The 26,040-nt window shown below is 39.3% G+C and overlaps 1 protein-coding gene across 1 annotated transcript in view; it reads left to right on the plus strand.

Moving 5' to 3' along the window:
- Nucleotides 1-23,321, plus strand: part of NDUFAF7 (NADH:ubiquinone oxidoreductase complex assembly factor 7) — an 89,996-nt gene extending 66,675 nt beyond the window's left edge. The window contains exons 9-10 of the mRNA XM_053711019.1: nt 8,403-8,576; nt 20,474-23,321. Coding sequence (XP_053566994.1) covers nt 8,403-8,576; nt 20,474-20,671 — 372 coding nt within the window. The 3' untranslated portion in view covers nt 20,672-23,321. The remainder of the gene's footprint in view (nt 1-8,402; nt 8,577-20,473) is intronic.
- The last annotated feature ends 2,719 nt before the right edge of the window (nt 23,322-26,040 follow it).

Raw genomic sequence — 26,040 nt, forward strand, 5'->3', positions numbered from 1 at the left:
GGGCAGAGTCTCACTCTTGCCACCTGTCAGCGATCCACATCCCAGGCGTAGAGAACTGGGAGGCGGATTTTCTAAGTCGTCAGACTTTTCATCCGGGGGAGTGGGAACTCCATCCGGAGGTGTTTGCTCAACTGGTCCATCGTTGGGGCAAACCAGAACTGGATCTCATGGCGTCTCGCCAGAACGCCAAGCTTCCTTGTTACGGATCCAGGTCCAGGGACCCGGGAGCAACGCTGATAGATGCTCTAGCAGCTCCTTGGTTCTTCAACCTGGCCTATGTGTTTCCACCGTTTCCTCTGCTCCCTCGATTGATTGCCAAAATCAAACAGGAGAGAGCATCGGTGATTCTGATAGCGCCTGCGTGGCCACGCAGGACCTGGTATGCAGACCTAGTGGACATGTCATCTCTTCCACCATGGACTCTGCCTCTGAGGCAGGACCTTCTAATACAAGGTCCTTTCAATCATCCAAATCTACTTTCTCTGAGACTGACTGCATGGAGATTGAACGCTTGATTCTATCAAGGCGTGGCTTCTCCGAGTCAGTCATTGATACCTTAATACAGGCTCGGAAGCCTGTCACCAGGAAAATCTACCATAAGATATGGCGTAAATATCTTTATTGGTGTGAATCCAAGAGTTACTCATGGAGTAAGGTTAGGATTCCTAGGAACTTGTTCTTTCTACAATAGGGTTTGGACAAAGGCTTATCAGCTAGTTCTTTAAAAGGACAGATCTCTGCTCTGTCTATTCTTTTGCACAAGCGTCTGGCAGAAGTTCCAGACGTCCAGGCATTTTGTCAGGCTTTGGTTAGGATTAAGCCTGTGTTTAAAACTGTTGCTCCCCCGTGGAGCTTAAACTTGGTTCTTAAAGTTCTTCAGGGAGTTCCGTTTGAACCCCTTCATTCCATTGATATTAAACTTTTATCTTGGAAAGTTCTGTTTTTGATGGCTATTTCCTCGGCTCGAAGAGTCTCTGAGTTATCTGCCTTACATTGTGATTCTCCTTATCTGATTTTTCTTTCAGACAAGGTAGTTCTGCGTACGAAACCTGGGTTTTTACCTAAGGTGGTTTCTAACAGGAATATCAATCAAGAGATTGTTGTTCCATCATTGTGTCCTAATCCTTCTTCAAAGAAGGAACGTCTTTTGCATAATCTGGACGTAGTCCGTGCCTTGAAGTTTTACTTACAGGCTACTAAAGATTTTCGTCAAACATCTGCCCTGTTTGTCGTTTACTCTGGACAGAGGAGAGGTCAAAAAGCTTCGGCAACCTCTCTCTCCTTTTGGCTTCGGAGCATAATACGCTTAGCCTATGAGACTGCTGGACAGCAGCCCCCTGAAAGGATTACAGCTCATTCTACTAGAGCTGTGGCTTCCACCTGGGCCTTTAAAAATGAGGCCTCTGTTGAACAGATTTGCAAGGCTGCGACTTGGTCTTCGCTTCACAGCTTTTCAAAATTTTACAAATTTTACACTTTTGCTTCTTTGGAGGCTGTTTTTGGGAGAAAGGTTCTACAGGCAGTGGTTCCTTCCGTTTAAGTTCCTGCCTTGTCCCTCCCATCATCCGTGTACTTAAGCTTTGGTATTGGTATCCCACAAGTAATGGATGATCCGTGGACTGGATACACTTAACAAGAGAAAACATAATTTATGCTTACCTGATAAATTTATTTCTCTTGTAGTGTAACCAGTCCACGGCCCGCCCTGTCCTTTTAAGGCAGGTCTAAATTATAATTAAACTACAGTCACCACTGCACCCTATGGTTTCTCCTTTCTCGTCTTGTTTCGGTCGAATGACTGGATATGGCAGTGAGGGGAGGAGCTATATAGCAGCTCTGCTGTGGGTGATCCTCTTGCAACTTCCTGTTGGGAAGGAGAATATCCCACAAGTAATGGATGATCCGTGGACTGGATACACTACAAGAGAAATAAATTTATCAGGTAAGCATAAATTATGTTTTTTCTAAATTTGACCCCCAAAATCTGTTACACATCTACAACCACCAAAAAACCACCCATGCTAAATAGTTTCTAAATTTTGTCCTAAGTTTAGAAATGCCCAATGTTTACACGTTCTTTGCTTTTTTTGCAAGTTGTATGGCAATACGTACAAGTAGCACTTAGCTATTTCCAAACCATTTTTTTTTTTTTTTTAAATTAGCGATAGTTACATTGTTACACTGATATCTGTCAGGAATCCCTGAATAACCCTTCACATGTATATATTTTTAGTAGACAACCCAAAGTATTGATCTAGGCCCATTTTGGTATATTTCATGCCACCATTTCACCGCCAAATGTGATCAAATAAAAAAAATTGTTAACTTTTTCACAAACTTTTTCACAAACGTTAGGTTTCTCACTGAAATTATTTACAAACGGCTTGTGCAATTATGGCACAAATGGTTGTAAATGCTTCTCTGGGATCCCCTTTGTTTAGAAATAGCAGACAAATATGGCTTTGGCATTTCTTTTTGGTAAATAGAAGGCCGCTAAATGCCGCAACGCACCACACTTGTATTATGCCCAGCAGTTAAGGGGTTAATTAGGTAGCTTGTAGGGTTAATTTTAGCTTTAGTGTAGAGATCAGCCTCCCACCTGACACATCTTACCCCCTGATCCCTCCCCGACACCCCCCCCAAACAGCTCTCTTCCCTCCCCCACCTCACAATTGTCACCGCCATCTTAAAGGTAAACTGAACCCAGTTTTTTTCTTTCATGATTCAGATAGAGCATGACATTTTAAGCTACTTTCTAATTTACTCCTATTATCAATTATTCTTCGTTCTCTTGCTATCTTTATATTAAAATCAGGAAAGTAAATCTTAGCAGCCAGCCCATTTTAGGTTCAGCACCATGGATAGCGCTTGCTTATTAGAGGCTGACATTTACCCACCAATAAACAAGCATAACTCAGGTTCTCAACCAAAAATGGTCCAGCTCCTATGCGTCACATTCCTACTTTTTAAGTAAAGATAGCAAGAGAACAAAAATTGATAATAGGATAAATTAGAAAGTTGCTTAAAAACGCATGCTCTATCTGAATCATGAAAGAAAAAAATTGGGTTTAGTGTCCCTTTAAGTACTGGCAGAAAGTCTGCCAGTACTAAAATAAAAATAATTTTATATATATATATATATATATATATATATATATATATATATATTCTGCAGTGTTGGATCCCCCTTAGCCCCCAACTTCCCTGATCCCCCCCATACAGTTCTCTAACCCTCCCCCCTCTACCTATTTGCCTCCATCTTGGGTACTGGCAGCTGTCTGCCAGTACCCAGTTTCCCCCAAAAAATGTTTTTATTTTTATATGCACAATAAAACATTTTATATAGTGTAGCTGTTTCCAGTGCTTGAAACCCCAGAGGACGTGTCAGGCACGTCCTTGGTCCTTAACTGTATTTTTTTGTAGGATGTGCCTGACAGGTCCTTGGTCGTTAAGGGGTTAAAGGTACATTTAGAAAAAAACTAAAATGTATATAGCATAAGAAACACAGCATATTGAAAATAAATATAAAAGCACAAGTAGTATGCATTGCCTAGTGTTACAGTTCAATGTTACATTTAAAGCAGTGGTCTCAAAGTACCGGCCCTGGGGCCATATGCGACCCTCAAGATAGTTTAATACAGCCCTCCCTTATTTATTAGATACAATATTAATTTGGCCCCATCAATTTTTTAAGGGTTCTAAGAGGTGTAACATGTTGATGTTCTAAATAGGCACTCACAAGTTAAATATAAAGACAAGCATGCATCGTCCAGTGTAGGCTCCCATCATGCACTGCTTGGATAAATGTCACTTTTTTTTATTCAGTTCCAGAATGATCACTTCACTTGGCAGTCACAAGATAAATATACACTGTGTATGTTTATTATGGACTACAGCTTCTACCATGCACTGCTACTTGGGTAAATGTCACTTCCAGTTTCTAGTATATCCAGTTCCAGAGCACTCACTCGGCTAGATTACGAGTTTTTGTCGGTAATGCTTGCGGTGCTAACAAGCAGTTTATGCTCACCGCTCACCTACAAACAACGCTGGTATTACGGGTTTTTAGAAACCCGGCGTTAGCCGCAGAAAAGTGAGCGGAGAGCAAAATTTAGCTCCACATCTCACCTTAATACCAGCACTGCTTACGGTAGCGGTGAGCTGGTAAAACGTGCTCCTGCACGATTTCCCTATAGGAATCAATGGGGCAGATTCTGCTGAAAAAAACCTAACACCTGCCAAAAAGCAGCGTTTAGCTCCTAACGCAGCCCCATTGATTCCTATGGGGAAAATACATTTATGTCTACACCTAACACCCTAACATGAACCCTGAGTCTAAACACCCCTAATATTACACTTATTAACCCCTAATCTGCTGCCACCTACATTATAATATTAACCTTTAATCTGCCTCTCCGGACAACGCCGCCACCTACATTATATGTATTAACCCCTAATCTGCCGCCCACAACGTCGCCACAACCTAACTACACTTATTAACCCCTAATCTGCCGCCCACAACGTCGCCGCCACTATATTAAAGTTCTTAACCCCTAAACCTAAGTCTAACCCTAACTCCCCCTAACTTAAATATAATTTAAATAAATCTAAATAAAATTACTACAATTAAATAAATTATTCCTATTTAAAACTAAATACTTACCTATAAAATAAACCCTAAGCTAGCTACAATATAACTAATAGTTACATTGTAGCTAGCTTAGGGTTTATTTTTATTTTACAGGCAAGTTTGCATTTATTTTATCTAGGTAGAATAGTTATTAAATAGTTATTAACTATTTAATAACTACCTAGTTAAAATAAATACAAAAGTACCTGTAAAATAAAACCTAACCTAAGTTACAATAACACCTAACACTACACTATAATTAAATTAATTCCCTAAACTAACTACAATTAAATACAATTAAATACAATTATCTAAATTACGGAGAGAAAAAAAACACTAAATTACAGAAAATAATAAAATAATTAAAAAATTTTAAAACTAATTACACCTAATCTAATCCCCCTAAAAACAAAACAAAAAAAAAAAAAACAAAATAATAAAAATCCCTACCCTAAATTACAAATAGCCCTTAAAAGGGCTTTTTGCGGAGCATTGCCCAAAAGTAATCAGCTCTTTTACCTGTAAAAAAAAAAATACAATACCCCCCAACATTACAACCCACCACCCACACACCCAACCCTACTCTAAAACCCACCCAATCCCCCCCTTAATAAAACCTAACACTAACCCCCTGAAGATCACCCTACCTTGAGACGTCTTCACCTAACTGGGCAGAAGTGGTCCTCCAGACAGGCAGAAGTCTTCATCGAAGCCGGGCAGAAGTCTTCATCCAGGCGGCATCTTCTATCTTCATCCATCCGGCGCGGAGCGGGTCCATTTTCAAGACATCCAACACGGAGCATCCTCATCATCCGACGGCTACTGGAACAATGACGGGTCCTTTAAATGACGTCATCCAAGATGGCGTCCCTTCAATTCCGATTGGCTGATAGAATTCTATCAGCCAATCGGAATTAAGGTAGAAAAAATCCTATTGGCTGATGCAATCAGCCAATAGGATTGAAGTTCAATCCTATTGGCTGATTGGAACAGCCAATAGGATTGAGCTCCCATTCTATTGGCTGTTCCAATCAGCCAATAGGATTGAACTTTCTACCTTAATTCCGATTGGCTGATAGAATTCAAGGGACGCCACCTTGGATGACGTCATTAAAAGGATCCGTCGGATGTCTTGAAGATGGACCCGCTCCGCGCCGGATGGATGAAGATAGAAGATGCCGCCTGGATGAAGACTTCTGCCCATCTGGAGGACCTCTTCTGCCTGGCTTCGATGAAGACTTCTGCCCGTCTGGAGGACCACTTCTGCCCGGTTGGGTGAAGACGTCTCAAGGTAGGGTGATCTTCAGGGGGTTAGTGTTAGGATTTATTAAGGGGGGATTGGGTGGGTTTTAGAGTAGGGTTGGGTGTGTGGGTGGTGGGTTGTAATGTTGGGGGGGTATTGTATTTTTTTTACAGGTAAAAGAGCTGATTACTTTGGGGCAATGCCCCGCAAAAAGCCCTTTTAAGGGCTATTTGTAATTTAGTGTAGGGTAGGGATTTTTATTATTTTGGAGGGCTTTTTTATTTTATTAGGGGGATTAGATTAGGTGTAATTAGTTTTAAAAAATTGTAATTATTTTATTATTTTCTGTAATTTAGTGGGGGTTTTTTCGTACTTTAGATAATTGTATTTAATTGTAGTTAGTTTAGGGAATTAATTTAATTATAGTGTAGTGTTAGGTGTAATTGTAACTTAGGTTAGGTTTTATTTTACAGGTACTTTTGTATTTATTTTAACTAGGTAGTTATTAAATAGTTAATAACTATTTAATAACTATTCTACCTAGATAAAATAAATACAAACTTGCCTGTAAAATAAAAATAAATCCTAAAATAGCTACAATGTAACAGTTATATTGTAGGTAGCTTAGGGTTTATTTTATAGATAAGTATTTAGTTTTAAATAGGAATAATTTATTTAATTGTAGTAATTTTATTTAGATTTATTGAAATTATATTTAAGTTGGGGGGTTAGGGTTAGGCTTAGGGGTTAAGAACTTTAATATAGTGGCGGCGATGTGGGCGGCAGATTAGGGGTTAATAAGTGTAGTTAGTTGGGGCGACGTGGGCGGCAGATTAGGGGTTAATAATTGTAGTTAGGTTGCGGCGACGTTGTGGGCGGCAGATTAGGGGTTAATAATTGTAGTTAGGTTGTGGCGACGTTGTGGGTGGCAGATTAGAGGTTAATAATTGTAGTTAGGTTGTGGTGATGTTAGGGACGGCAGATTAGGGGTTAATAAAATGTAACTAGTGTTTGCGATGCGGGAGTGCGTCGGTTTAGTGGTTAATATATTTATTATAGTGGTGGCGATGTCCGGTTCGGCAGATTAGGGGTTAAAATTTTTATTTTAGTGTTTGCGATGTGGGGGGGGCCTCGGTTTAGGGGTTAATAGGTAGTTTATGGGTGTTAGTGTACTTTTTAGCACTTTGGTTTTGGCGTTAGCCCATAAAACTCTTAACTACTGACTTTTAAATGTGGTACCAGTGTTGACAGGAGAGGGTCTACCGCTCACTTTTTCCAAGACTCGTAATACCGGCGTTACGAAAATCCCATTGAAAATATGGGATACGCAATTGACGTAAGTGGATTTGCGGTATGTTCGAGTCGCAGAAAAAAAGTGAGCGGTACACCTGTACCTGCAAGACTCGTAATACCAGCGGTAGTGAAAAAGCAGCGTTAGGACCTCTTAACGCAAAACTCGTAAGTTAGGTGACTGTGTTCAAGTGGCCCTCATGGAAGAAGACAACTAGGCCAGTGGCCTCTGGATACAGTGAGCTTAATACCACTGACTTAAAGGAATGTGAAAGTCGTGATTACACTTAGAACATGCTATTTAAGGGACTTTTCAATTTAATTCTATTATCTAATTGTTCTCTTGGTATCCCTTGTTGAAAAACATACTTAGGTAGGCTCAGGAGCAGCAAAGCACTGCTGTGAACTATTTGGTGATTGGTGGCTAAATACATATACCTATTGTCATTGGCTCACCAGATGTGTTCAGTTAGACCCCAGTAGCACATTGCTGCCCTAGAACTGATTTTAAAGGGACAGTCTAGTCAAAATTAAACTTTCATGATTAAGATAGGGCATGCAATTTTAAACAACTTTCCAATTTACTTATCATCATATTTGCTTTGTTTTCTTGTTATTCTTTGTTGAAAGCTCAACCTAGGTAGGCTCATATGCTCATAAGCCCTTGAAGGTCGCCTATTATCTCAGTGCATTTTGACAGTTTTTCACAGCTAGACAGCGCTAGTGCACGTGTGCCTTAGAGATAACATTATGCTCAACCCCATGGAGTTATTTATGAGAGAACACCGATTGGCTAAATCCAAGTCTATCAAGAACTAAAATAAGGGGGCAGTCTGCAGAGACTTAGATACAAGGTAATGGTAAAAAGTTTATTATTATAACTGTGTTGGTTATGCAAAACTAGGGAATGGGTAATAAAGGGATTATCTATCTTTTAAACTATAAAAATTCTGGAGTAGACTGTCCCTTTATGTGCTTAACCACTTTGCAGAGGTTTAAACACAGTTAAATAATTTATTATAGTTTATATATAAGAGAATTTTCTGTTTGCAATGTTTTCTCACTTTTAAAATAATACATACTTTTTAAATGGTGCAATTGCAATACTGTGGTGTGTCATTCTTTGATTACTAAAGTGGTATGTCCCAGTTATCATAAGTCACCCCAACATGCTGCATTTTAGTATAGCCCTGTCCATTTTGAGCCTTATTATACTGAATGCTTTGGTTTGTGTTTTAGGGTTTTCGTGCTCACCAGCAACATGATGTTCTCTTAGCTCCTGGAACGGCAGATCTAACAGCTGATGTTGACTTTACATTTTTAAAACACATCATTGGAAGTACAGTAACCTCTCTAGGCCCTATTACACAACAAGAGTTTTTAAAGAATATGGGAATTGACATCAGGTTAAAGGTAAGATATTTTATTCATAATATTGTTAAAGGGACACTAAACCAAATTTTATTTTTTTCATGATTCATATAGAGCAGCAATTTTAAGCAACTTTCTCATTTACTTCTATTATAGATTATTCTGCGTTCTCTTGCTATCTTTATATGAAAAAGCAGGAATCTAAGCCAAGGAGCCGGCCCATTTTTGGTTCAGCACATGGGTTGCACTTGCTGATTAGTGGCTAAATGTACCCACTAATCAGCAAGCACTATCCAGGGTGCTGAACCAAAAATGGGACGACTCCTTAGCTTAGATTCCTGCTTTTTCAAATAAAGATAGCAAGAGAACAAAGAAAAATTGATAATAGGAGTAAATTAGAAAGCTGCTTAAAATTGCATGCTCTATCTGAATCATGAAAGAAAAAATGTGGGCTTAGTGTCCCTTTACGCAATAAGCAATAATATGAATTGGGGAAAACTTTGATGAGTTCTCTATAATATGTAAAAATTGCAATACATCAAACATAGCACAAGGTCACCATGGCACCTAAACATCACTAACTTACACCTGGAAATAAAAATTAAAGCTGTTTATATCTGACATTGAAACTTAAAGCAACATTATAGTGCAAAATGACATGCTCTAATATTTATCTAACATAGTTAAAGTACTGCTGATCCAGGTCAGACACAGCTGGTGATATACTAGTATGTATGGAGAGAGTGGTGTGTACTCAGCAGACACACCACGCCCTTAGGGGGCGCTTCCTCAATTTCGATATAATATAATAAGTGGAATAGTAATGCTTGTTAAGTCTCAACAGAGAAAAAAACAGGCAGATATCTAGAAAGGTGATACTAGCAACAGTTATAGAACTAAAAATGAAACCCTAAAACATCTAAAATGTGGACATGTGTAAGTACCCACAATGCTAAAAACAATATTGATAAAAACTATATATAAAAAGATAAAGTATAAGGATATATATTACTAAAATATAGACAAAAATTAAAAAATATATATATATAAAAATCAATTGAAATCCAAATAATGATAGTGTGAAAGTCTATAAGTCCAGGGTAATGACAATTTCCAAGCGTTGAGGCTGCACTCTGTCAAAGGATGGCTATCCTGTGGTATGGAATCTAAAAAAGAATAAAAAACAGAGGCGCCACCATGGCCTAATATCGCCAATACAGGTATAATGAGCAGCAATAAGAGAGTGTGAATATTCACAAACATAAAGCACCCCACTGGTGCTGGTAGAGCAGACTGACACTTCTCAGTGGTTCAGCACACTGTATCCAAAGCGCAGAGACAGTCAGATATCCTCTGACACTCCAATGTATATGTGCCTATGGATAAAGGAAAAAGCAACACGACATGGCCCAATATCATCAGGACAAGGGGAAAATAAATCCAATTGCTTGCACTTACAAGATGGTAGGCACCTGCAGGTGCAATCTCAGCAAACTGGAGCCAAAACGTCGCCCAGTAGACTTAAAACAGCAATCCTCAACAGGAACCAGGAACAATGGTAAAATGTATCACAGGAGGTGATAAAACACACACAATAGCAAGTGTATAAAAGTATATAAAGTCTTTATTAACACAGCGACGCGTTTCTCAGCCTACTCAGGGCTGTTTCATCAGGCTATAACAAACATTATAAAACACTTGCTATTTAACAGGAATCTAAAAACAAGAAAGCTATTCTGATTGGATAATCAATTGACAAAAACACAATTGGCAAAATGAACCACACCTAACTATAATCACCTTTGTGTGGTTGTTAGGGTAACCTTTGTAAACACATGTAGGTAAGATGATGTCTATACATATTAAACCTCCTTCAAATGCAATGTATAAAAAGATGTGTAAAGACATACAATACAAAATTGCTTAAAAACATATATTTAACAAAACATTCTTGTCTTAAATCTATCTCAATAGTAAATAATAGAATTAATATATCATAAAACCATTGCTATTATCTATATAAATAAACCCAAAGTGCATCTATAGTAACTGCCTCGCAATTCTCGCAATTTGTATCTCCTTAATTTTTCAGTAAGCTGCAAGTCTGATACTCGTAATATTAGTGTTGCCACTTGCTGAGACTAACTGATTTCTCTCAAATATTGAATAACACATTGGTGCGGACTTACGGTTTATTAGAGTAGCGTGTGATTGTCTTAATCAGACTTTCCATAACTGTTTAATTTGATGTTTATATTAGGACTATTACTTCTAAAATAGAGCTGTAGCTCCTTAAAGAAAATAATGGTGCCATAACTGTTTGGTGAACAAGATGTCTTGAATGCAGCTTTGGATATAAAAATCCGGAGCAGACTGCAAATATTATAACACTGCCGATCTGTCAGTTGTGAAGGGGGAATGAGCGAGGAACATCCTATCCGTGATCGAGTAACGATAAGCCTATCATAAGAAGTGTATTAAAAGGCTGTCTAGAGAAAACCCAATGAGATCACTTGTTTAAACAAGCCTTTGCTGCCTGTCACACTTGATTCATTCAATGGATGTATCAAGTGTTTTAATGTGAAGTGGTAGGTGAATGGTCCACACAAGTGCCAGTCAAACACTGAGATCGTGCGCATTCATGAATCTCAGAATTAAACAGACAGTTGCAATTGCTAAGGGTGAGGTCAGAAAAAGCAGGAATTATAAAATGTTTTTCTCTTGTTAAGTGTAGTCAGTCCACGGGTCATCCATTACTTATGGGATTATATCTCTTCCCCAACAGGAAGTTGCAAGAGGATCACCCAAGCAGAGCTGCTATATAGCTCCTCCCCTCACATGTCATATCCAGTCATTCTCTTGCAACCTAACTAAAGATAGGTCGTTGTGAGAGGTCTGTGGTGTTTTTAAACTTAGTTTATTTCTTCAATCAAAAGTTTGTTATTTTAAATGGCACCGGAGTGTGCTGTTTGTTCTCAGGCAGCATTAGAAGAAGAATCTGCCTGCGTTTTCTATGATCTTAGCAGACGTAACTAAGATCCACTGGCTGTTCTCACACATTCTGAGGAGTGAGGTAAACTTCAGAAAAGGGGAATAGCATGCAGGGCCCCCCTGCAAACGAGGTATGTGCAGTAAATTATTTTCTAAGGAATGGAATTGACTGAGAAAATACTGCTAATACCAATGTAATGTAAGTTCAGCCTTAAATGCAGTGGTAGCGACTGGTATTAGGCTGATGAGTGTGTGTACACTGAAGTATTTTTCTAGGGAATGGAATTTGACTCAGAAAATACTGTTAATATGAGTGTATGAGCCTTAACTGCAGTAAAAGCGACTGGTAGCAGGCTTATTAATAGCACTTCATAGCTTTTAAAATGTATGTTCAAAACGTTTACTAGCATGTTAATCGTTTTTTGTGAGGTACTTGGTGATAAAACTTATTGGGGCATGATTTTTACCACATGGCTATCTTTGTTTTCTGCATAGAAACAGTTAACTGAGCTTCCCCACTGTTGTAATATGAGTGGGAGGGGCCTATTTTAGCGCTTTTTTGCGCAGTAAAAATTCAGTCACAATCTTCCTACTTCATCCTCCATGATCCAGGACGTCTCTAGAGAGCTCAGGGGTCTTCAAAAATTCATTTTGAGGGAGGTAATCAGTCATAGCAGACCTGTGACAGTATGTTTGACTGTGATAAAAACGTTAATTATTAAATTGTTATCCGTTTTTGGGTATTAAGGGGTTAATCATCCTTTTGCTGGTGGGTGCAATCCTTTGCTAACTTAATACATTTACTGTGAAAATTTGGTTGCTATAACTAATTTGGTTCATTGTTATTTCAACTGTGACAGCCTTTTGTGCTTCTTAAAGGCGCAGTAGCGTTTTTTATATTGCTTGTAAATTTATTTGAAAGTATTTTCCAAGCTTGCTAGTCTCATTGCTAGTCTGTTTAAACATGTCTGACACAGATGAATCTCTTTGTTCACTATGTTTGAAGGCCTATGTGGAGCCCAATAGAAATTTGTGTACTAAATGCATTGATGTCACTTTAAATAAAAGTCAATCTTTACATGTAAAGAAATTATCACCAGACAACGAGGGGGAAGTTATGCCGACTAACTCTCCTCACGTGTCAGTACCTTCGCCTCCCACTCAGGATGTGCGTGATATTGTGGCGCCAAGTACATCAGAGAGGCCCATACAAATCACTTTGCAAGACATGGCTACTGTTATGACAGAAGTATTATCTAAATTGCCAGAATTAAGAGGCAAGCGCGATTGCTCTGGGTTAAGGACAGAGCGCGCTGATGATGGGAGAGCCATGTCCGATACTGCGTCACAATTTGCAGAACATGAGGACGGAGAGCTTCATTCTGTAGGTGACGGATCTGATCCAGGGAGACTGGATTCAGAGATTTCTAATTTTAAATTTAAGCTTGAGAACCTCCGCGTATTGCTAGGGGAGGTATTAGCGGCTCTGAATGATTGTAACACGGTTGCAATTCCAGAGAAATTATGTAGGCTGGATAGATACTATGCGGTACCGGTGTGTACTGACGTTTTTCCTATACCTAAGAGGCTTACAGAAATTATTAACAAGGAGTGGGATAGACCCGGTGTGCCCTTTTCCCCCCCTCCTATATTTAGGAAAATGTTTCCAATAGACGCCACCACACGGGACTTATGGCAGACGGTCCCTAAGGTGGAGGGAGCAGTTTCTACTTTGGCTAAGCGTACCACTATCCCGGTGGAGGATAGTTGTGCCTTTTCAGATCCAATGGATAAAAAATTAGAAGGTTACCTTAAGAAAATGTTTGTTCAACAAGGTTTTATTTTACAGCCCCTTGCATGCATTGCGCCTGTCACTGCTGCGGCGGCATTCTGGTTTGAGTCTCTGGAAGAGGCCATTCGCACAGCTCCATTGGATGAAATTATGAACAAGCTTAAAGCACTTAAGCTAGCTAACGCATTTGTTTCTGATGCCGTCGTACATTTAACCAAACTTACGGCTAAGAACTCCGGATTCGCCATCCAAGCGCGCAGAGCGCTATGGCTTAAATCCTGGTCAGCTGACGTGACTTCTAAATCTAAATTGCTTAATATTCCTTTCAAAGGGCAGTCCTTATTCGGGCCCGGCTTGAAAGAAATTATCGCTGACATTACGGGAGGTAAGGGCCATGCTCTGCCTCAGGACAGGGCCAAATCAAAGGCCAAACAGTCTAATTTTCGTGCCTTTCGTAACCTCAAGGCAGGAGCAGCATCAACTTCCTCCGCTCCAAAACAGGAAGGAGCTGTTGCTCGTTACAGACAGGGCTGGAAAAACTAACCAGTCCTCGAACAAGGGCAAGCAGGCCAGAAAACCTGCTGCTGCCCCTAAGACAGCATGAAGAGAGGGCCCCCTATCCGGAAACGGATCTAGTGGGGGGCAGACTTTCTCTCTTTGCCCAGGCTTGGGCAAGAGATGTCCAGGATCCCTGGGCGTTGGAGATCATATCTCAGGGATATCTTCTGGACTTCAAAGCTTCTCCACAAGGGAGATTTCATCTTTCAAGGTTATCAGCAAACCAAATAAAGAAAGAGGCGTTTCTACGCTGTGTACAAGACCTCTTACTAATGGGGGTGATCCACCCAGTTCCGCGGACGGAACACGGGCAAGGATTCTATTCAAATCTATTTGTGGTTCCCAAAAAAGAGGGAACCTTCAGACCAATCTTGGACTTAAAGATCCTAAACAAATTCCTAAGAGTTCCATCATTCAAAATGGAAACTATTCGAACCATCCTACCCATGATCCAAGAGGGTCAGTACATGACCACAGTGGACTTAAAGGATGCCTACCTTCACATACCGATTCACAAGGATCATTATCGGTACCTAAGATTTGCCTTCCTAGACAGGCATTACCAGTTTGTAGCTCTTCCCTTCGGGTTAGCTACGGCTCCAAGAATCTTTACAAAGGTTCTGGGCTCACTTCTGGCGGTACTAAGACCGCGAGGCATAGCGGTGGCTCCGTACCTAGACGACATTCTGATACAAGCGTCAAGTTTTCAAACTGCCAAGTCTCATACAGAGATAGTTCTGGCATTTCTGAGGTCGCATGGGTGGAAGGTGAACGTGGAAAAGAGTTCTCTATTACCACTTACAAGGGTTCCCTTCCTAGGGACTCTTATAGATTCTGTAGAGATGAGAATTTACCTGACGGAGGCCAGGTTATCAAAACTTCTAAATGCTTGCCGTGCCCTTCATTCCATTCCACACCCGTCAGTAGCTCAGTGCATGGAAGTAATCGGCTTAATGGTAGCGGCAATGGACATAGTACCATTTGCGCGCCTGCATCTCAGACCGCTGCAATTGTGCATGCTAAGTCAGTGGAATGGGGATTACTCAGATTTGTCCCCTCGGCTAAATCTGGATCAAGAGACCAGAGAATCTCTTCTATTGTGACTTTCTCGGCCCCATCTGCCCAAGGGGATGACCTTTCGCAGGCCAGATTGGACGATTGTAACAACAGACGCCAGCCTTCTAGGTTGGGGCGCAGTCTGGAATTCCCTGAAGGCTCAGGGATCGTGGATCCCAATAAATATTCTGGAGTTAAGAGCAATATTCAATGCTCTTCTAGCTTGGCCTCAGTTAGCAACTCTGAGGTTCATCAGATTTCAGTCGGACAACATCACGACTGTGGCTTACATCAACCATCAAGGGGGAACCAGAAGTTCCCTAGCGATGTTGGAAGTCTCAAAGATAATTCGCTGGGCAGAGTCTCACTCTTGCCACCTGTCAGCGATCTACATCCCAGGCGTGGAGAACTGGGAGGCGGATTTTGTAAGTCGCCAGACTTTTCATCCGGGGGAGTGGGAACTTCATCCGGAGGTCTTCGCTCAACTGATTCATCGTTGGGGCAAACCAGATCTGGATCTCATGGCGTCTCGCCAGAACGCCAAGCTTCCTTGTTACGGATCCAGGTCCAGGGACCCGGGAGCGGTGCTGATAGATGCTTTGACAGCACCTTGGGTCTTCAACATGGCTTATGTGTTTCCACCATTTCCAATGCTTCCTCGACTGATTGCCAAGATCAAACAGGAGAGAGCGTCGGTGATTCTGATAGCGCCTGCGTGGCCACGCAGGACCTGGTATGCAGACCTAGTGGACATGTCGTCCTGTCCACCATGGTCTCTGCCTCTGAGGCAGGACCTTCTAATTCAGGGTCCTTTCAACCATCCAAATCTAATTTCTCTGAGGCTGACTGCATGGAGATTGAACGCTTAATTCTATCAAAGCGTGGCTTCTCGGAGTCGGTTATTGATACCTTAATACAGGCTAGGAAACCTGTTACCAGAAGAATTTACCATAAGATATGGCGTAAATATTTATATTGGTGCGAATCCAAGAGTTACTCATGGAGTAAGGTTAGGATTCCTAGGATATTGTCTTTTCTACAAGAGGGTTTAGAAAAGGGCTTATCTGCTAGTTCGTTAAAGGGACAGATTTCTGCTCTGTCTATTCTTCTACACAAACGTCTGGCAGAAGTTCCAGACGTTCAGGCTTTTTGTCAGGCTTTGGCCAGGATTAAGCCTGTGTTTAAGACTGTTGCTCCGCCGTGGAGCTTAAACTTAGTTCTTAACGTTCTGCAAGGCGTTCCATTTGAACCCCTTCATTCCATTGATATCAAGCTGTTATCTTGGAAAGTTCTGTTTTTGATGGCTATTTCCTCGGCTCGAAGAGTCTCTGAGTTATCTGCCTTACATTGTGATTCTCCTTATCTGATTTTTCATTCAGACAAGGTAGTTCTGCGTACTAAACCTGGGTTCTTACCTAAGGTAGTTTCTAACAGGAATATCAATCAAGAGATTGTTGTTCCATCATTGTGTCCTAACCCTTCTTCAAAGAAGGAACGACTTTTGCATAATCTGGACGTAGTCCGTGCCCTGAAGTTCTATTTGCAGGCAACTAAAGATTTTCGTCAAACTTCTTCCCTGTTTGTCGTTTACTCTGGACAGAGGAAAGGTCAAAAGGCTTCGGCTACCTCTCTCTCTTTTTGGCTTCGGAGCATAATACGTTTAGCCTATGAGACTGCTGGACAGCAGCCTCCTGAAAGAATTACAGCTCATTCTACTAGAGCTGTGGCTTCCACCTGGGCCTTTAAAAATGAGGCCTCTGTTGAACAGATTTGCAAGGCTGCAACTTGGTCTTCACTTCACACTTTTTCAAAATTTTACAAATTTGACACTTTTGCTTCTTCGGAGGCTATTTTTGGGAGAAAGGTGCTTCAGGCAGTGGTTCCTTCCGTTTAAAGTTCCTGCCTTGTCCCTCCCTTCATCCGTGTACTTTAGCTTTGGTATTGGTATCCCATAAGTAATGGATGACCCGTGGACTGACTACACTTAACAAGAGAAAACATAATTTATGCTTACCTGATAAATTTATTTCTCTTGTAGTGTAGTCAGTCCACGGCCCGCCCTGTCTTTTAAGGCAGATCTAAATTTTAATTAAACTCCAGTCACCACTGCACCCTATGGTTTTTCCTTTCTCGTCTTGTTTCGGTCGAATGACTGGATATGACATGTGAGGGGAGGAGCTATATAGCAGCTCTGCTTGGGTGATCCTCTTGCAACTTCCTGTTGGGGAAGAGATATAATCCCATAAGTAATGGATGACCCGTGGACTGACTACACTACAAGAGAAATAAATTTATCAGGTAAGCATAAATTATGTTTTTACTTGTGAAGGCGTGATATTTTGTGTAAATGATAATCAAGTATAAACTAATAAAAAATATAATATGCATTGTTAGTTAACTATTTGGTGAATCTATTTTCACAAGTTGTTAAAAGACACAATAACTAAACAATAGTTTTTTGTTAGTGAATCCTCTTTCTCCAATTGGTAAAAATTATTAATGTGCTTATCTATATTCTATTTGGTCCTCCTCCTGTGATAAATTTTACCATTGTTCCTGGTTCCTGTTGAGGATTGCTGTTTTAAGTCTACTGGGCGACGTTTTGGCTCCAGTTTGCTGAGATTGCACCTGCAGGTGCCCACCATCTTGTAAGTGCAAGCAATTGGATTTATTTTCCCCCTGTCTTGATGATATTGGGCCATGTCGTGTTGCTTTTTCCTTTATCCATAGGCACATATACATTGGAGTGTCAGAGGACAGCTGGTGATAGCATGTTATTTTTGTTATTCAATGTGCCCTTAAAAATATATGCATCTTGGTGTATGATTTATCCAAAGAGCCACTCTTTGTAAGTTTGTACATTTTACACAACTATTTTGTGGACAGAAGCACACTTCCACCTGCATGAAAACAAAATGCAGATTTATTTAAATAAAGAGAAGAAAAAAAGAAAAAAAAAACAATTAAAAAAACTATAAAATCTTTTAAAATACCCTCATGTAGGTAGGAAAATTAAAAAAAAAATATAAGGCTCCATTTTTCATCAAGCAGGTGAATGAGGTTCGCTGTCATGAAACTTGTCCACCTAGCCTCGCTGCGAGTGGGCAGTAATTCACTGCCTGCATTTAGCATTGCACAAGCTGCTGCTTATACAATGCTGCCCCCTGCTTGCACGGCCAATCGCACGCAAGAGGGGGCTGTCAATCATCCCGATCAGTTCTGATAAGGATGAACAAAATCCGCCAAGCTCACGCGAACTTGAAATGCTGGGGCTCCAAAGCAAGTGGCCCTTTAAATGTTATCCTGATTGTGGCCCTTGAAAAATGAAATATAACACCCTCAGATTTACAGGGTTAAAGGCACATAAAAGCTAAACCCTGTATTTAAAATGCACAGCCCATGAATTATGCACAAACGTGCTCTGGTGGGCTGTATGTGTGCAGTTCACATTGGCAGATATTTGTAAAACAGTGCTGGGTACAACTAACTTTAATTATGTGCTTAACCCCTTTGCAAGAGTTAAACACAGAGGTTTTTTTAGTATTGCACTATTGTTTGCATATTAAAACAGAGCATTTACTTTTTGCACTTTTTATGTCTCTTATACTCTCGTTCTTTTGTGATTTTAATACATTATTTTAGTCTTTAAAGGGACATGAAACCCAGATTTTTTTTTTCTTTTTTGATTTAGATAGAACATCCAATTTTAAACAACTTTCCAATTTACTTCTATTATCTAATTTGCTTAATTTTTTTGCTATCCTTTGTTGAAAAGCATATCTAAATAAGCTTGGTGGCTGCACATAGATGCCTCATGTTTTAAGCTCACCCATGTGCATTGCTATTTCTTCAACAAAGGATACCTAAAGAATGAAGCACATTAGATAATAGAAGTAAATTGGAATATTCTTTAAATTTGTTTTCTCTATCATTGTACCCAGCGCTACGACATTTGGCGGCGCTATACAAATAAATGATAATAATAATAAAACAGTGGTAAACTGTCACTGGGCTCACAGAAGAAGGAAGGGAAGGAGATGGGTGTGCTACTTTAGCTCGGTGACTGCCTTTTTAAAATGCCTTGTTGCTTTGCCAACATATCTCCACATCAATGTCACTATGGCTACAAAATGATTCTTCTCTATGTAGCTCAGTATAAATCCTTCCCTTGCTTCTAAAGTGTTGTTTCTTATATATTTGTAAACCCCTGGATTACATCTGTTTAGCATGGAACCAGTGTTGGTAGACAGAAATAGAAATGTATAATTCATATTTCTTGTTAGAAGTTGTGGGGCAGATTTTTTTGTCATAATTTAAATGGAATTGACAGTCTAAATTAAAAGTGCAGTATACACCAATTTTCATTTAACTGCATGTAATAGACACTACTATAAAGAATAATATATGCACAGATACTGATATACAATTCCAGTATAAAACCTTTTAAAAACTTATATAGAAGCTCCCAGCTTAATACTGTTAATGAAATAAGCCTGGGATACCCACTGGAAGGGGCTAATAGCAGAACCCCCCCTCCCCTGCATATGAGAAGACCCATTATACAAACAAAAGCAGTCTGAAGTCTGTATACATCAGTATACATCTAAAAATATGGGGCTTGGTTAGGAGCACAATCAGCACAATGTTATTTAAAAATAATCAAAATTATATTTTTTTTACAAAAACACACCCAGATAGGCTATATAAATGGATTATCTACAAAATATTTATGCAAAGAAAAATTTAGTGTATAATGTCCCTTTAAACTGTCATAGTTCAGAGAAAGTGTACGTAATTTAATTTTTTAATTTTTTTTTATCAAATTTACTTTCTTTTTGTACACTAGTGGTATCTAGATGGTGATTGCTAGCTACACACAAATGTTAGGTTCCAGTAGTACATTACTGCTCTGGAACTAACTTTAATTATGTGCTTAACCCCTTTGCAAGAGTTAAACACAGAGGTTTTTTTAGTATTGCACTATTGTTTGCATATTAAAACAGAGCATTTACTTTTTGCACTTTTTATGTCTCTTATACTCTCGTTCTTTTGTGATTTTAATACATTATTTTAGTCTTTAAAGGGACATGAAACCCAGATTTTTTTTTCTTTTTTGATTTAGATAGAACATCCAATTTTAAACAACTTTCCAATTTACTTCTATTATCTAATTTGCTTAATTTTTTGCTATCCTTTGTTGAAAAGCATATCTAAATAAGCTTGGTGGCTGCACATAGATGCCTCATGTTTTAAGCTCACCCATGTGCATTGCTATTTCTTCAACAAAGGATACCTAAAGAATGAAGCACATTAGATAATAGACGTAAATTGGAATATTCTTTAAATTTGTTTTCTCTATCTGAATCATGAAAGAAAATGTTGGGGTTTCATGTTCCTTTAAAACATTTGCATATAGAAATATTCTCATTGTTCTATTCATTTTTAATATACTGTATATTTGTAATAACTTTTTTGTTTGACTTTATAGTTATTGTTTTAGAGAATAACGTTTTTCTATCAAAAATGTATTTGTCTTCTTCAGATTCTTTTGGAAAACTCAAAGGATGCATCAATGCGGCAGCAGTTAATACATGGCTATAATATGCTTATGGACCCTAAACAAATGGGAGAACGATTCAAATTTTTTTCCTTGTTTCCTCATAGTAGACTGGAAAACGGCGATTCGAAGAAATACAAGTCACAGCCTGTCGCTGGATTTAGCCCATTACTTTTGCAGTAATTAGATTAAAGGGACAGGAAACCCAATGTTTTTTCTTTCATAATTCATATAGAGCATACAATTTACCTCTTATCTTATTTGCTTTATTCTCTATGTATTCTTTGTTGGAAAGCATACCTAGGTAGGCTCAGGAGAAGGAAGCTAGCTGCTTATTGGTGGCTGCACATACAGTATATGCCTCTTATCATTGGCTTACCAATGGGTTCAGCTAGCTCCCAGTAGTGCATTACAGTTACTTCAATAAAGGATACCAAGAGAATGAAACAAAATTGGTAATAGAGCTAAACTGGAAAGTTGTTTAAAAATGTATGTTCTACCTGCATCATAAAAGAAGAACTTTGCCCCTTTAGTTTTGTAATGAAAGATTCAGGAGAATTAGACAGATCTACTATTTAGGAGCAATGACAGATATAGTTCTCATTACAAGGGGAAGCTTTCACCTTCACTGTTTTAATTTAATGTCACAAAAAGAAAGTAACATGATACCTATAAACTAGTCTGTTGAATAAGCAAGTATATGAGATGTAATCCATAAGAGAATCAGTGTTACAATTCAGCAGCTTTTGTGTGATCATGTTTAGGGTTTTGCTTCATAGATTTATGAGATTTAGATTGAGTAAAAATTACATTGTTTTAATTTATTCAGATGGCTGGGTTTGTTGTATATGTTAATCTGAGATGCAAAAATGAATGCTCTTCCCTTGAATGAGATAACACTTTAATGGAGACCTAAATTTCCTGTTTATATATAGATAAGTCCACCATATAAACAAAAGGGATTATGTTTTTGTTTTTTAAAATAGAAATTGAGTTCTTTTAGTATTTTTAAGCCCTACATAATTTTTTTTTTCTGTTAAATTCTTAAATATTCTCCATTAAAGGCACCCATTAAGCACTCTAATGAATGATAGTAGTACACTTTTATACTCTTCTTATAGTGAAATGAGACTATTAGGGGCCAAATTATCAAGATCCGAATGGAGCTTGATGCCCGTTTTCGCACAAGCCTTCAGGCTCGCCGGAAACAGTAGTTATGAAGCAGCGGTCTAAAGACCGCTGCTCCATAACTGGTCTGCCTGCTCTGGGGCTGCGGTCTTTAATCTGCCCAATCCTATATGACCGGGCTGATTGACACTCCCTGCTAGCGGCCGATTGTTTGCGAATCTGAAGGGGGCGGCATTGCACAAGCAGTTCACAACAACTGCTTGTGTAATGATAAATGCTGACAGCGTATCATGTCTGCTCGCACTTTGATAAATTGACCCCTTAGTCTCTGATTAGATATGATATAAGTCTATAGTTCGTTATTTTGACTATATTTAATGTAACTACTTGTATCTCTCAGCATTTCACGGATGCATTCTGGGACTCTGAAGCTTAGTCATGGAGTCCAGTGGGTGGTGTTGGTCGTGTCATTGTAGTCCAGGGCAGGGTTGTATTTAATCAGTAGTTTCACATCCAGAAAATGTATAAAACAGAGAGAGCAGGATAGCTCCCACACTGTGACAACACCGAAAGGGCCGGGAAGGTTGGGAACTCTGCTTTTCTATTCTAAATGTACCTACTTTTTTGTCAGCCCTATAAAATGTGTCTCTATAGGTCAACTAGCTGGGGATAGTCAAAGTAGTTAGTTACAATTATAATTTTAAGTACAGTTGGCCCTCGGTTTACAACGGTTCAATTTACACCGTTTGAGAATAACAACCTTTTTTTCAGTCATGTGACTGCTATTGAAAAGCATTGAGAAGCAGTGCATTGATTAAAATAGCCAGTAGGTGGAGCTGTCCGCTTGTGTTGCAGCAAAGCCAAGCAAGCTGAAATTAATCAGTTTAACCAGACCTGAGCTATCGATCAGATTTCAAAGGAACAAGATCTTCCTGTCTATAAATCAGTCCAGATTGGAATGCATAGAAATAACCGTTTGCAGAAAAATGCAAGTGAAGTCTGTGTTGTGTGATTTTATTAGGTTTATAATGCTGTTTAGCAAATGTTTTTGTTCATTTAACTTAGTTTAATTATATATTATGTGTTGCGTGGTTATTTGATTAGGTTTATAATGCTGTTTAGCATTTAAAGTCTTCATTTCAAAGCTTTAAAAATAATGTATTAGGTGTTACTTATGTCAATTTTGAGAGGGGCCTGGAACCTAACTCCCTCACTTCCCATTGACTTACATTATAAACTGGGTTTCAATTTACAACGGTTTCGATTTACAACCATTCCTTCTGGAACATAACCCCAGTGTAAACTGAGGGCTACCTGTATAATTATTAAGTATCTTAAGCAGCATTTACTTAAAGGGACAGTCAAGTCCAAAAAAAACTTTCATGATTCAAATAGGGCATGTAATGTATTAACCCCTTCATGCGAGAGTGCAAGTGCTTAAATCGATATAAACACTTGCTGTAAAAATGAAATCACACGATCATCAATGCAATCACGTGATTTCAAGGCCGTGATCGGATTATGGGGAACTTCAACAATTTAAATTTTTGAACATTCTCTCCTCAAAAAACTTTTATATGTGTGGACTGCATCAAATTTAATGTTTGTAGCTATAATATTCATTGCATATTTTTGTTTTTTCCATACCATAATTTGGAAAACCTTGTTTATATTTAATTGTGAATAAATGACTATTTTTAATATATTTTTATGGCGTGTGTGTGTGCCTTTATTTTATACATTTTAAGTGTTTATTTTTGTATTTGTTAACCCTTTGATGACACGGTTAATTTGTCTACATCAGAAACTGTAACATTCTAGGAATTCTAAAAGAATGCCAAGAGAATTTAGGTCCGGCCTTAACGGAAGTGGCCATGGTCGGCAACTGGGCATCCGAACAAGATCTGCATACCAAAACCTGTGGGGCCATGCTGGAGCCACCAGCAACACAAATGATTGTTCCATGATGATTTTGGAGATCACTCTTGGAAGAAGAACTAGAGGTGGGAAGATATAAGCAGGTTGATAACACCAAGGAAGTGTCAGCGCATCCACTGCTTCCGCCTGATAATCCCTGGACCTGGACAGGTATCTGGGAAGTTTCTTGTTTAGATGAGAAGCCATCAGATCTATTTCTGGAAGACCCCACATATGAACAATCTGAGAAAACACATCCGGATGGAGAGACCACTCCCCTGGATGTAAAGTCTGACGGCTGAGATAATCCGCCTCCCAATTGTCTACACCTGGGATATGAACCGCAGAAATTAGACAGGAGCTGGATTCCACCCAAAAAAGTATCCAAGATACTTCTTTCATAGCTTGGGGACTGTGAGTCCCACCCTGATGATTGACATATGCCACCGTTGTGATATTGTCTGTCTGAAAACAAATGAACGGTTCTCTCTTCAACAGAGGCCAAAACTGAAGAGCTCTGAGAATTGCACGGAGTTCTAAAATATTGATCCGCCCTAGACAATGAAGGCTCAGAATCAAAAAGTCTATCCTTGTAATGTAATGTTCTCTCAATACAAGAGGAACAAAAAGGGATAGGAGGCTCAACATTAGTATTTAAACATAGAGAACAAACAACAGCTTGCAGGGCTTCTTGGTCCATCTTATTCCAAAGGAAAAAAACTTAATCAATAATAAATTCTAAGTTCAAATCAGAATTTTAATGAAACAAAAAAATGTTATTGTCCCTTTAAATTTTAAAGACTTTTTTTTTAACTAGAAAATCCTTAAATAAACTGCACAATAAATCTTGCAGCAACAATTGTTCACAAAATTAATGCAAAAAGAGACACAAACGTTATAGTCCCTGAAATTCAGACAGAAACTTAAATATAAACAAAGCAACAGCCCCACAAAAAAACAACAGGCAACCTCCACACCTCAGCAAGTTCTGCTGAGGTGCCTACCTGACCTCCTTGCTGCCGGAAACAAAGTCAGAAAATGATCCGGACCCCAATACAGCCGCACCGGAGAGAACGATGAACCACCTCTTGAGGAGCTATGCAACAGAGCTGCAACATCCAGGAAGAACAGGAAACAGCTAAAAGGGCGGCAAAAACGTCCTTGCTATCTCAGATAAGCCCGCCTATTATGGGCGTGGCCTAACAAACCTTTTGGTAGCCATTAATACACAAACAAAAAACATGTACGCCAAAGTGAAAACATAATAAAATGAGCCAAACATCCCCAGTGCCTGCAAAACTGCCATACAATAAACCGTTAACCTAGAAGGCTGATTGTATATTAAGGCAGAATTAACTGTCAAGTGCCAAATTCTCCTATATCAAAAACAGGGAAAGAAATAGGCACTTACCTCAAAAATCTGTCCGGCAGCAGGACAGCTCACTTGGAATGAGAGGGGCTTCCTACCTCACATGGACCTGTGAAAAAAAGAAAATGCTGAGTAAACTTACTCAAACTTTCAACCAAAGGCAGCATAAAATTACTTGGGAGGCCCAGTGGGGATTATACCCCACAAGTTCCCAAATGCTTAAAAGCCAACACTTGCTCTACTGGGGAGACTGACATGGACTATGGCTAAACCCCAAAGAAAACCAGAGCAAACTTGCTCTGCTTAAAAAATAACAAACTCTTGATTGAAGAATCAGATACCTATCTTTACCCCTCATTGCAACCTATACAAGCAAAGAGAATGACTGGGGATTGTGGAGAGGGGGAGTGGTATTTAACAGCTTTTGCTGTGGTGCTCTTTGCCTCCTCCTGCTGGTCAGGAGTGATATTCCCAACAGTTATTAAGGTTATCCATGGACTCACCATGTCATTAGAAAGAAACTAGACATTTAATCCCCATGCCACCAATCTTGCTAGATGAAAAAATCAAGGTACTATTAAATATACACAAACTTTGTCTGAGGATCTATGCAAAATATTTGAGAAATTTGGTGATCAGCCAAGAGGACATAAAATCTATCTCTAGGAGACCCCAAAGCTACATAATCAAACTGGGGGGGGGAGACAGATAATGGGATTGACGACAGAGAAAATCTGCCTCCTAACTGTTTATTCCTGGAATAAGAACCGCAGAAATTAGGCAACAATTGCTTAATGCCCAGGAAGAAATGTGAAACACTCCCCACATGGCCAGAGAACTAAGAGTTCCCACCTGATGATAAACATATGCTACAGTGTAACAAACTGTCTGAAAAAACAGATACGATTAAAGAGAAGGTAAACTTTGATGTTTTTTAAAAATACTATTAAAAACAAGAGCACTTTCATTCATCAAAGTTTAGAAAGAAGCCGTTTTGATTAAAAACGTACCTTTTGTGCTTTTTCCACAGCCAAAGCAGCTTCCCCTACCTTGAGATCCTCTCTTCACACGTCATCAATGACTAATCCGGCTTCCTCCAATCACAGCTTTCCCCCCAGGGGAGTCATTGCCTGAGGCC

Source organism: Bombina bombina, chromosome 4, assembly GCF_027579735.1.
Source record: "Bombina bombina isolate aBomBom1 chromosome 4, aBomBom1.pri, whole genome shotgun sequence".
In the NCBI taxonomy this organism is placed as follows: Eukaryota; Metazoa; Chordata; class Amphibia; order Anura; family Bombinatoridae; genus Bombina; species Bombina bombina.